Source organism: Phascolarctos cinereus, unplaced genomic scaffold (assembly GCF_003287225.1).
Source record: "Phascolarctos cinereus isolate Bilbo 61053 unplaced genomic scaffold, phaCin_HiC Scaffold_9;HRSCAF=440, whole genome shotgun sequence".
Taxonomy (NCBI): domain Eukaryota; kingdom Metazoa; phylum Chordata; class Mammalia; order Diprotodontia; family Phascolarctidae; genus Phascolarctos; species Phascolarctos cinereus.
Genome location: NW_027556402.1, coordinates 256,685,793 through 256,697,223, shown reverse-complemented (window position 1 = coordinate 256,697,223; position 11,431 = coordinate 256,685,793). Strand labels below are relative to the sequence as shown.

Here is an 11,431-nt window from a genome sequence, read left to right as displayed (position 1 = left end):
GACAGAAACATCCTGGTCTGGGCAGGAAGGAGCCTGGAGAGGGTGGGGGCTCCTCCTCAGGGCTTGGATCTGGGCCTAGTTTTTGCTGAGGAAATCTCTAGACCCCTCTGAGCCCCGGCCTTTGGGTGTCCACTAAAGATTTGCTCCCTCACTAATTCCCAGGGGCAGCTGCCTCCCCACTCCATCTTCTCGGAGTCAGAGGGGCGGGGTTCAAACTGCAAGGTTTCCCCAGGGGTCTACCTCCAAGCACAAGCCATTCTGGTTCCGGCTCCTTCCACTACATAAAGGGGCCTCGGCTGGGCGTTGAGGGAAATCACCCCAATCTCCAGAGGGGTCCGGCTCCCCACCTCACCCCCACCCCCCGAGTCGCCTCTGGGTCCCCAAACAGACGCACGGTCCAGGCCCGTGGGCTGGGATCTCTTGCAGTTTTATTGCCCAAGGGCAAGGGCGCGTCCGGGCTGGACAGAGCTGGGGCCGCGGGGGGGCCCCGCCCGGACTTAGCAGGGGCTGGCACCCAGGGGCCGCTTCCCAGCTGGGCAGGATAAGGGGCTGAGGGGCTCGCTCAGTCGTCCGGAGAGCAGGCCAGGTGCAGCTGGTCCGGGCTGCCCACACTGCCCGTGCTCGAGCTGCCGTCTCCCACGTCCCGGGCCCCGCACGGGGGCAGCCCCAGCTCGGGTCCGGGACCACCCGGGCCGTCGGGGCCGGGGCCTCCTGGATCTCCTCCAGACTCGGCCCCGGCCTCAGCTCCTCCTCCTCCACCTCCTCCTCCTGCTGCTGCTGCTGCTGCTGCTGCCGCCGCGGCGGCTGCGGCAGAGGCTGCCCCGGCCCCGGGCGCCGGCCGCGGGCCCCACTCCTCCTCCAGCGCCAGGCAGAGCTCCTTGAGCGCCAGGTTCTCCCGCAGCAGCTCGTCCTGGCGGCCCTCGAGCTGCGCCAGCTTCTGCCAGCAGCCGGCCAGCTCGTCGCGGACGGCCCGGGACGCGTGCGCCCCGAAGAGCTGCCACTCGCGGGCCACGCGGCGGCCCTTCTGGCGCTCGTGGTCCAGGAAGCAGCAGAGGTCGCGCAGCTCGCGGTTCTCGTCCTGCAGCCGCCGGTTGACCTGCTTGAGCTCGCGGATCTCGCCCAGGTGGCTCTGCAGCTGCCGGTTGACCTCCTGCATGAGGCGGCCGCGCTGCACCAGCGCCGCCAGCTTCTCCGCCTCCTCCTGCCGCAGCCGCCGCACCAGCTCCTCCTTGGCCAGCGCCGCCAGCTCCGCGTCGCTCAGCGGCCGCCCCGGGCCGCCCGCCGCCTCGCCGCCCTCCATGGCCCCCGGCCGGGCTCCCGCTGGTGCATCCCCCCCGGCCCGCTGCCCCCCGGGCCGGCCGAGCGGGGCAGGGGCGCAGAGGCGGCCCGGGCCCAGGCCGAGGCAGAAGCGGCCCCGAGGCCGAGGCCGAGCCCGAGCCGAGGCAGCGGCGGCGGAGGCGGAGGCGGCGGCAGCGGCGAGAATGGGGGCCCGGGGGCGAGCGGGCGGCCCGGGGCGGGGCCCCCCGACGTCACAGGGACGCGGCCAATGGGGTCGGACCGCGGCGGAGCCCGGGGAGGGGGGGCCCCGCCCAGGGATGCTCAGGCCTGGCGCCGGCCCCAGAGGGGAAGGGAGGGGGAGCCGGGAGGGAGAAGGGTCCTTTCTGCCCAGCTTCGCAACCTTGGACCCGGGCGACTGAGTTTCCCGTCCTCAGAGGGCTCCCATCCTAGCTTCCCAGGGCTCCCCAGGACCGCGGCATCCCCGTGCCTGTGGGGGTGGGGAAGGGACTCTCCTCCCACCTCTAACAGAATCCGGGACTCAGGTGTCCCAGCTCCTGGTCCTCAAAGGACTCCCACCTGATCTTCCCCAGAACCCAGGCGTCCCGGTGCCTGCTCTGGGGTGCTAGCCTCATCTCCACCTGAACCCTGGACCCAGAAGTCTGAGCTCCCGTCCTCAAAGGACTCCCATCTTATCTTCCCCAGAACCCAGGTGTCCCGGTGCCTGCCCTGAGGTACTATCCTCCTATCTCCGCCTAACCCTGGGAACAAGAAGTCTCAAGGTCTTATCCTTACAGAGCTCCCATCCTAGCTTCCCCAGAACCCTGGCGTTCCCGTGCCTGCGGGGTTGGAGACAGGATTATCGTCCCATCTCTGACAGAATCCAGTATTCAAGTGTCCCAGCTCCCTGTCCTCAAAGGGCTCCCATCTTATCTTCCTTAGAGCCCAGATGTCCCACTACCTGCCCGGGGGTGCTGTCCTAACCTCCGCCTGAACCCTGGACCCGGAAGTCTTAGCTCTCTGTCCTCAAAGGGCTCCCATCTTATCTTCCTTAGAGCCCAGATGTCCCACTACCTGCCCGGGGGTGCTGTCCTAACCTCCGCCTGAACCCTGGGCCCGGAAGTCTCAGCTCTCTGTCCTCAAAGGGCTCTCATCTTATCTCTCCTAGAACCCAGACGTCCCAGTACCTAGCCCCTGGGCGCTATCCTCGCATCTCTGCCTGAACCTGGAATCAAGTATCCCAAGGTTCTATCCTCAAAAGACTCCTATCTTACTTTCCCCAGAACCCTGGCGTCCAGATGCCTGAGGGAGTGAGGAGAGGATTATCCTTCCATCTCCAACAGAATCCGGAATTCGTGTCCCAGCTCCCAGTCCTTAAAGAGCTTTCACTTCTCCAGAACCCAGGCGGCCCGGTACCTGCCCCGGGGGGCTGTCCTCCCACCTCCGCCTGAACCAATTCTCATAGGGCTTCTAATTTAGTTTCCTTTAAAAGCTCAGAGTTCCAAGCGGTCCATCTCCCTGGGCTGTGTCCTCAGTGCCCTAACCTGGCATCCGGGTGTCCCTGCCTTCGAAGCCTGAGGTGCTCTCCTCATATCACCTGACCCCGGACCCAGGATTCTAGCTCCCTTCGCTAAGGCACTGTCCTATACCTTCCTGACCTCTACACCCAGGAGGAGTCCCTGTGCCTTCCCGAAGGCGCTGTCCTTCGACGGTTTGTCCGTCCTATGCCTTCGAGGGCTTGTCTGAACCCTGAATCCAAGCGTCTAGATTCCCATCGTATCATCACTTCCACTCCGAGGGGACCCATGCCGTCCCAGGTCCCTCCCTGGAGGCGCTATCTTGTCTCCAGTGGAACACAAGCGTCCTAGTCCCCCAGCTCTCTCTTTCTTTTTCGGGCTCCACTTTTCCTTTCTAGTGACTAGTCCTTCCGCTCTACCCACCCGCCCTGAATGTCAGCCTAGTCCCGAAGTTCCAAGCTGGGAATAGGTAAGCCCGGAGTGGGATGGGGAGGCTGACTGTCCCAGTAGAACTGGGCCCCTCACAGCGGCTGCTGGACTCCTTTTCAGCAGACCCGGGCAGCCAGAAGAAGGAGGCTTGATAAACGGGAGGAGGAGTGATGAGGCAGACTGCAGGGAGGGAAAAAGAAGGGATGACGGCGCTGCGGAAAAGGAAGATGGGCAGAGGAAAGGAGGATGGAGGAAGGTAGGGTTTATGGATGATGGGGTGGGGAGGAGAGAGGCCCCAATGGAGGATGGTTAGAAGAAAAGGGAGGAAGAAAAGGAGACTGGATGAGAGGGGATGAGGAGATGAAGACTGAGGGAGAGGAGGAAAGGAGGGTGGGGAGAAGGATGGGGGAGGTGGAGCGGTGAGATGTGTGAGGAGAAACCGGGCCTACTTGCTGGCTCCTTGCCTTTACAGAGGCTTTCCCCTCACCCCACTCCCGGCACCTGGAATGCCCTTCCTCCTCACTTCTATCTCTTAAAATCCCCGGAGCCTTTAAAATCTCGACTGACCCATCACCTCCCACCTGAGATTTTCTCTGAGCCCTCCCTGGCTAGTCCCTCTCCCCTCCCCCTCCCCCATTCTCTTGTAATAACATTGTATAGATTTTGTATCTACTTCTATGAGCATGCATAGTTTCCCCAAGAAAAAAGAAACTCTCGGAGGGTAGGGGCTGTTTACACATTTGTCTTTGTATCTGAAGCGCCTAGAGTGTTGATACATTTTGCTTAATAAAAGGTTTTTTTAAATTGATTTACTGATCTAATAAGGGTGACGTGGGGAGGAGGAGGGATGGGGGGATAGGGAAAGGGGAAGGGGAAGACTGATAAAGGGGAGGGAATATGGAATGGAGAACTGGGGGTGGGGGATAGAGAAAGAGGATGAGCTTTGGACAAGGGGAGGGGGAGATTGGAAAAAGGGAGAAAGATATGGCATGAAGAACTGGGGGATGGGGGATGAGAAAGCTGTGGAAGGGGAAGGGGGAGATTGGTGAAGAGGAGGGGGATATGGAATGGGGATATGGAATGGGGAGCTGTGGGTTGCGGGGATCGGGAAGCTGTGGTTGGCAAAGGGAAGGGGGTATGGAATTAGGAGCTGTGGGTTGGGGGTGGGAAAGGAGGAGGAGCTGGAGAATCTGGGGGAGGGGAAACTGGTAAAGGGGAGAACAGTATGAAAAGGGGACCTGTGGGCTGGGGGGTGGGGAAGGACGACGGGGAGGAGGAGCTGCAGAGGAGCTGCGGAGGGGGCGGGGAATTCCCCAGTGCCTGGGTTTCCCCTTCCTCCGGCGCCACAGGGCTGTGGGTGGCTCTCAGGACGGGGCGGGGCCGAAGAGGAAATGGGGCGGGACCGCTGTCCAGCAAGGGGCGGGGCCTTACCTCCGGCCCCTCCCCGAGGCCCCCAGCCCCCGCCCCTCCGCACCGGAAGTGGTCCGTGGTTCGCTGCGGGTGTGGGAGTGGAGGCCCGGCTGCAACCGGAAGCGGTGGCTGCTCCGGGTCCGGTCGGCTCAGGTGGGCGTCCGGGCGCCCAGCTCCGACATGACCAACGAGCTGGACATCTTCGTGGGGAACACGACCCTCATCGACGAGGATGTGTACCGGCTCTGGCTGGACGGATACTCGGGTGCGGGCGGGGGAGCGCTGGGAGCCCCCCCTGGGTCGGGGGCGAGGCTGGGTGGGGATGGGGGCGGGAGTGGGGGCGGGGCGCGCCCCTGCCCGCCCCCATGGCCGCCTCTCGTCCGCAGTGAACGATGCCGTCGGGCTGCGGGTGCGCTCGGGCATCCTGGAGCAGACGGGGGCCACGGCGGGCGTGCTGCAGAGCGACACCATGGACCACTACCGCACGTTCCACATGCTTGAGCGCCTGCTGCATACACCACCCAAGCTGCTGCACCAGCTCGTCTTCCAGATCCCGCCGTCCCGGCAGGCCCTGCTCATCGAGAGGTGGGGACGCTGAGGCCCCGCCCCTGGTGTCCCGAGGCCCTGCCCCTGCTGCCTGAGGCCCCGCCCCCTGCCCATCCTGGCCCACCCTCGATGAACCCCCTCCCAGGGTCCCTCAGTTCTCTCCCCGATGTTCTCCCCCACCCCCTGAGGATCTGCACCCCTACCCTGCTCTGCCCTGCCCCCTCCCATAGCCTTAACACCTCCGCATCCAAGATCCTCCTCCTCCCCCGGTCAAGACATCCCCATAGAGTCGGGGCCTTTCTGCTACAACTAGCCCTGTCCACTGTCAGCTTCTTTCTCCAGTGGTCCGAAGCCCTTTCCTCTTCCCTATTGGTTCTCCCCTCCTCCATCCAGGCCCCCAGACTCCGCCCATCCTGTTCTTTCAAGGCCTGTCCCCCTTCCCGCAGGTATTACGCCTTTGACGAAGCCTTTGTCCGGGAGGTGCTTGGAAAGAAGCTGTCCAAGGGCACCAAGAAGGACTTGGATGACATTAGCACCAAGACCGGGGTGACCCTCAAGAGCTGCAGGAGACAGGTCAGGGCTGTCTGGGCTCTGCCCCTTCCTCCCTGCCCCGTCCCATGGTCTGGCCCCGGGACGCCCCCGTGCTCCCTTGTTCTCTGCCCCGTGGCCTCTCCTCCCTTTCTTGGGACATTTCAAGCAGCCTCTCACCTAGCGAGGGCCGCCACCCTGGCTCTGATGGCCTCTCTCCCACACTTATCCTGTGTCGTACCCACACTGCCTCTGTAATCTGCTCAGGACCCTTGGTGGCTCCCCAGTACCTGCCTTGGACAACGGGCACTCAGATCCCTTCACCTCCTGGTCTGAGCCCCCTTTCTCAGCTTAGCTCCCAGTCGGAGCTAGAACTAGGACAGAAAGAATGAGGCTTCATCCCAGGGTGCCCTGTCCAGGTGGTGTGCTTCCTCCCTATGTCCATTCTCTGGACAGTGCTGCTCTTTCCTGGGGCCCACCCTGAGTTGGACCTTTCCCACCTATAAGAGGCAGCCCCTCCACTTCCACCCCCAGCCCAACTGAACTTGTCCAAGGCCACTAAAGTCCTAGTTACTGCCAGGACTACAGAGAATGCAGCTCCTGCATGGGGTGGGGAGGCCAGGGACCTGGCTTCTCATTCCAGCTCTGCCATTGACTCACTGGGTGACCTCAGACAAATCCCTTTCCTTCTCTGGGCTTCAGTTTCCTCTATAGAGGCGCACAGAATGCTGGACCTGGAGTCAGGAAACCCTGAGTTCAAATCTGGTCTCAGACACTTACTAGCCTTGTGATTCAGGGCAAGTCAGCTGATTCTCCCTGCCTCAGTTTCCTCTTCTTACTTTCTTCTCAGGGTTGTGAGATTCAGCCTACTGCCTGACATACAGTAGGCACTTAATAATGCTGGTTGGGAGAAAAGAGACAATGATCTCTGAGCCCCTTTCAGCCTCTTCTGACCAGGGTGCCTCTGGAATATTGTCTCAGCTCTGTCTGCTAAATATGACGTGCTCATCCTGCCCTAAATGGTGAAACTTCGGGAATGTACTCCCCCCCCTCCCCCAGGGATGGGACTCCCCCTTCCTCTGAGCTTTGCCTCCATTTCTGGGAATTACCAGACCTTGCCTTCAGGGTCACACATTAGCCGACAAGGACATTTTTGTGGTGATTATTTCATGTAATCTGTAGGTGCTATTATTATCCCCATTTTACAGATGGGTAAACTGAGGCTGACTGCTTGGGTGACAGCAGTGCCTGAGGCAGCATTTAAACCCAGGTCTTTCTGGCCCAGAACCACAGGGTATCAGAATTGGAAGAGACCTCAGAGGCAAACTGCTCTGACCCCAACTGGAATGAGGGTTCTCTCTTCCCACCCCCACCCCCCAAGGAAGTACCTGTCCAGCTCTTCCTGAGGGCAGCTCATCCTCTCTTGGGACCATGTCCAGGTGTCCATTTAAGGGTCCCTTTCAAGGCCCCTGGGCCTGCTCCCCAGACTTGTCCCTTTCCCTCCGGTACGCCCCTCACATCCTTGAAGACAGCTCTGCGTTTGCCATTGCTATGAGTTCCCTGAGACAGCATACTAAAATCTGGGGGTGCAGCTGGAGCAGCACTTAGGGGGAACCTTCTATGTCCAAATGAGCAGATCAACAAATGGCATGCAACTAAAAAACAAACAAACTAGAAAAAGAACAAATAAAAACCCCCAATTATACACCAGGTTGGACATCCTGAACACCAAAGGAGAGATGAATAAAATTCAAAGTAAGAAAACCATTGAACTAATTATTAATAAAAAAAAAAAACCTAGTAGCTGGTATTATAAAAAAAAAAGAATAGATAAACTGTTGGTTAATTTGATTTAAAAAAAAGAAGAAAACTGCATGACCCTTCTCAGTGAAGGTCAAATTGAGGCAGTACTGAGTTGTGAATTTCTAGGGCCTCCCTAGCTCTCAGCCCTTGGCGTTGTCCCACCTTAGATGCTAACAACTTATTTTCTTGGAGCTCCCTTGGGACAAGGACCCCAGGCCTCCTACCCCAGCTACCTCTTCTGCCCCACAGTTTGACAACTTCAAGAGAGTCTTCAAGGTGGTGGAGGAGATGCGGGGCTCCCTGGCCGGCAACATCCAGCAGCATTTCCTCCTTTCTGACCGGCTGGCCAGGTGAGGGGTCTGGGGGGGACCCGGGAGGGCTTGGCCCTGGGGGTCTGAAGTCTGACTAAGCACCCGGGCTCCCCCCAGGGACTATGCTGCTGTCGTCTTCTTCGCTAACAACCGCTTTGAGACGGGGAAGAAAAAGCTGCAGTATCTGACTTTTGGGGACTTGGCCTTCTGTGCTGAGCTGATGATTCAAAACTGGACACCCGGCGCTGTGGGTGAGCAGCCCCTCTCCCATCCCTGTTGTGGGTAAGCAGCCACCCCACCCCCACCCAAAGAAAGTTCCAGGTCAGGAAGTTTCCAATGCCCTGACTCACTCCACACACATTCCCTGCCCCCAAAATGGTCACCTGACTCTGGGTCCCACCTGATTTTCCTTTCCCAGGGCTCAGATGGGCACAGACTAATGTGGGGAGGGACCCTAAGACCTAGAGCAGGAACAGCTAAGCATAGAGATCTTCCAGACTTCAGTCCCATCCCTCCCTGGAGAGGGAAACTGAGTCACAGGATCACTGATTAGGGCCGGAGGGGACCCTTGGGGCTTTCATATCTAACCTCATTTTCTGAGAGGCCCAGTTAAGGGATAGCCCAAGGTCACACTGCTGGTCACTGTCTGAGGCAGGTTTGAACCCAGGTCCTCCTGACTCAAGTCTGCCATGCTATGGTCCCCCAGCCTGTAAATGATCAAGGCTTCCAGGCAAGGGCTTCCCAGCCAGCCAGGCTGCCTTCCTCTGCCAGAGGCCCAGACCTCTCCAGGCTCTGGCCAGATGTGGCGGCCGGTAGCCAGTGCCCAGGCCTCACCCGGCTCTCCCCCTGCTCTCTGGGGACCCCTCTGTAGACTCTCAGGTGGATGACATGGATGTAGACTTGGACAAGGAATTTCTTCAGGATCTGAAGGAGCTCAAGGTGCTGGTGGCTGACAAGGACCTTCTCGATCTGCACAAGAGGTGTCTGGGGCAGGAGCAGGGAGGGAGAGGATTCAGGGCCCGGAGAGGGAGACGAGTCCGGGCCCAGCACTGGCCGCTTCTTTACTCCTCACAGCTTGGTGTGTACCGCTCTCCGAGGGAAACTTAGCGTCTTCCCAGAGATGGAAGCCAACTTCAAGGTCCGTCTCCCCTGGGCTGTAAACTGTAAGGAATCTTGAACCCTCTGGAAGGGCTGAGAGCCTCCGGCCCCCACCCTGCTGTCTCTCCAGAGGCCCAAAGAGGGGAGCACCTTCCTCAGGGTCAGGACCAGGGCCCAGGCTCCTGACACCCTGGACCAGGGCTCTTGCCAGACCTTCCGTTGGCCTTCCCTAGCTTGGCTGCACACACCCTGGTTTCTTGTAGTGACTATGGGAGATGCTGCTGCTGATCCTGACAGGCCCGGGGTGGGGGGTCGGGTCTGTAGAAAGGGGGGTCCCCCTGCCCTGGAGTTCTGGAATCCCTGGGTTGAGAGGGACAGGCTCAAGGACCCCTGGCTTCCTGGCCCCACAGAACCTGTCCCGAGGGCTGGTCAACATCGCCTCCAAGCTCACCCACACCAAGGACGTGCGGGACCTGTTTGTGGACCTTGTTGAGAAGGTGGGGATCCCCCCTGTCGTGGGACTGCCCCCTACCTTCCCTTCACTATCACATGGGGCTCTCCTTTGCCTCCTCCTCTCTTCCCATTCTGCCTGTCAGTTGTGACTTGTGGCTGAAAGGATTGGGTCAGGAGGAGGGGAGTGTGAAGCTGGGCCTTCTGTCTCCCCAAAGTTTATAGAACCGTGCCGCTCCGACCGCTGGCCGCTGAATGACGTCCGGCTCTTCCTGAACCAGTATTCAGCATCGGTCCACTCCCTAGATGGCTTTCGGTGAGGGCCCCTGCCCCACTCCCCCCCACCCTCATCCCCAGCGGCAGCTGCGTGGCAGGCCCTGTGTCTTAGGCCCCGGGCTGCTGGGACTGAGCCCTCTCTAGTGACTCCTCTCTCCACTGCCAGGCACCAGGCCCTCTGGGATCGTTACATGGTCACCCTTCGCAGCTGTCTCCTTCGTATGTATCATGACTGAGGAGCCTCGGCCCGCCCTGCAGGACAGCGCAGCCCTTGTCTCTAGGGCCAGGACACCCTGCCCTGCCTATGGGAGGGGGTGAAGGGTGAACCTAGGCCCAGAGAGGGCAGCTCAGCCCACCGTCTCCCCTGCTGGCAGGTGGGAGCCCAGGCCCAGGATAAAATTGGGGCCCCTCCTGCCCTCCTGCAGGAATGGGGAGCTGCGGCCCAGGGTGGGGAGCTCAGCCCCTGACCCCAAGGTTCACCAGCTCCCTGGCTCGTGTGGGCCAAAGCCCCTCTTTGTGCTGATAATAAATTGGCAGACCTGGGGTGAGCCCTGACTCTGGGGAGTCTGACCGCAGGTGATTCTTGGGCCTGAAACAGGATCCTGGGAGGAGTGATGGCATCCGGATGGGGGCAGGGAGGGGGCAGGATTGAGAGCGGCTGAGGCCCCCCCTCTTCCACGATGAAATCACCTCTGAGGCCCTTTGAGCTCTGCGGTGGGTCCTGGACTCTCAGGCTCCTTCGAATTCTGCTGTTCTGGGGTCAAGGTTCTCCCAACCCCCTGGCCCTGGGTCTGGTGCTCCACATTCTAAGTTGTTTGATTGTTTCAGCCATGTCCGACTCTTGCGACCCCACTGAGGGTTTTCTTGGCAGAGATGCTGGACTGGTTTGCCATTTCCTTCTCCGGCTCATTTTACAGATGAGGAAACTGAGGCAGAGAGGGTGAAGTGATTTGCTGGGGGTCACACAGCTAGGAAGTGTCTGAGGCTGAATTTGCATTCAGGTCCTCCTGACTCCAGGCCTGGTGCTCTGTGCACCATGCCCCCTGGCTGCCCTGATGATCTGAGTTGAGGCCGCTTCATCTGTCCAGTAGGAGGGAGGCTGAGTTCACTGAGCCATCAGGAAAGCTCTTTGTGAAGCATTGGGGGGAGGGGGAGACCAGGATGAGAGCAGGGCTTCTTTGCCTCATTGTGTGTTGTGGTCCCGGCAGGGGGGCTGGGAAAACTCGGGGGCCCCTTCTCAGAGTCCTAGCTACTGTTTTTCAAATCCGTAATGGAAGGAAATGCTACGTTTCACTTAGAGGTTGGTGAAAAGAAATGGGTTTTTCCCTTGTGAGTTCAAAGATGCGCCTATCTCCCCTGAAATCTGTCCATGGACCCCAGGTAAAGAACAGCTGGGATAGACCCTGATGGAGTCAGATGGCTTCAGGACTAGGCTGGGCTCAGAGGTCTCCAGGGGAGGGTCTGGGGCATCTGAGCCGGGTGCTGGATAAAGGTCAGAGCTGAGAAGCAGAACTAACACTGCCAGGAGAGGGTTCGAGAGGCTCCCGACTGGCCTGAGCACTCAAGGAAAGCCCGCACTAAGGCAGCTCACATGTCTCTAGCGCTTCCAGTGTGCTAAGCACTGTGCAATCATGTATCTTATTGGATGCTCAGACATAGGTGCGGAAACTGAGGTAAACAGGTTAAAGGATTTGCCCAAGGTCACACAGCTAGTACGTGTGTGAGGGCAAATTTGAACCCAGGTCTCCTTGACTCAAGGAGGCCCAGCACTTGGCACACTGTGCCGCC

General features: G+C 59.8%; 2 protein-coding genes across 2 annotated transcripts; one reads left to right on the top strand and one right to left on the bottom strand.

The window, feature by feature from the left end:
• Positions 1–411: 411 nt before the first annotated feature.
• On the bottom strand, positions 412–1,396 carry CCDC85B (coiled-coil domain containing 85B). Its single transcript, XM_020968146.2, has one exon. The coding sequence runs from the start codon at positions 1,298–1,300 to the stop codon at positions 563–565; it is 738 nt and encodes a 245-aa protein (XP_020823805.1). The 5' UTR covers positions 1,301–1,396; the 3' UTR covers positions 412–562.
• Positions 1,397–4,708: 3,312 nt separating this feature from the next.
• On the top strand, positions 4,709–10,198 carry FIBP (FGF1 intracellular binding protein). Its single transcript, XM_020968317.2, has 10 exons — positions 4,709–4,896; positions 5,018–5,216; positions 5,624–5,750; positions 7,758–7,858; positions 7,937–8,070; positions 8,691–8,799; positions 8,894–8,957; positions 9,328–9,414; positions 9,586–9,683; positions 9,810–10,198. Exons 1-10 carry the CDS (start codon positions 4,812–4,814, stop codon positions 9,877–9,879), a joined length of 1,074 nt encoding a protein of 357 aa, XP_020823976.1. The 5' UTR covers positions 4,709–4,811; the 3' UTR covers positions 9,880–10,198.
• The last annotated feature ends 1,233 nt before the right edge of the window (positions 10,199–11,431 follow it).

Excerpts from the sequence above, each read along its gene's own strand:
- CCDC85B (XM_020968146.2), bottom strand. The coding sequence starts at position 1,300 with ATGGAGGGCGGCGAGGCGGCGGGCGGCCCGGGGCGGCCGCTGAGCGAC.
- FIBP (XM_020968317.2), top strand. The coding sequence starts at position 4,812 with ATGACCAACGAGCTGGACATCTTCGTGGGGAACACGACCCTCATCGAC. Across the intron at positions 5,217-5,623 it reads CAGGCCCTGCTCATCGAGAG|GTATTACGCCTTTGACGAAG; the intron begins GTGGGGACGCTG and ends CCCTTCCCGCAG. Across the intron at positions 8,071-8,690 it reads CTGGACACCCGGCGCTGTGG|ACTCTCAGGTGGATGACATG; the intron begins GTGAGCAGCCCC and ends ACCCCTCTGTAG.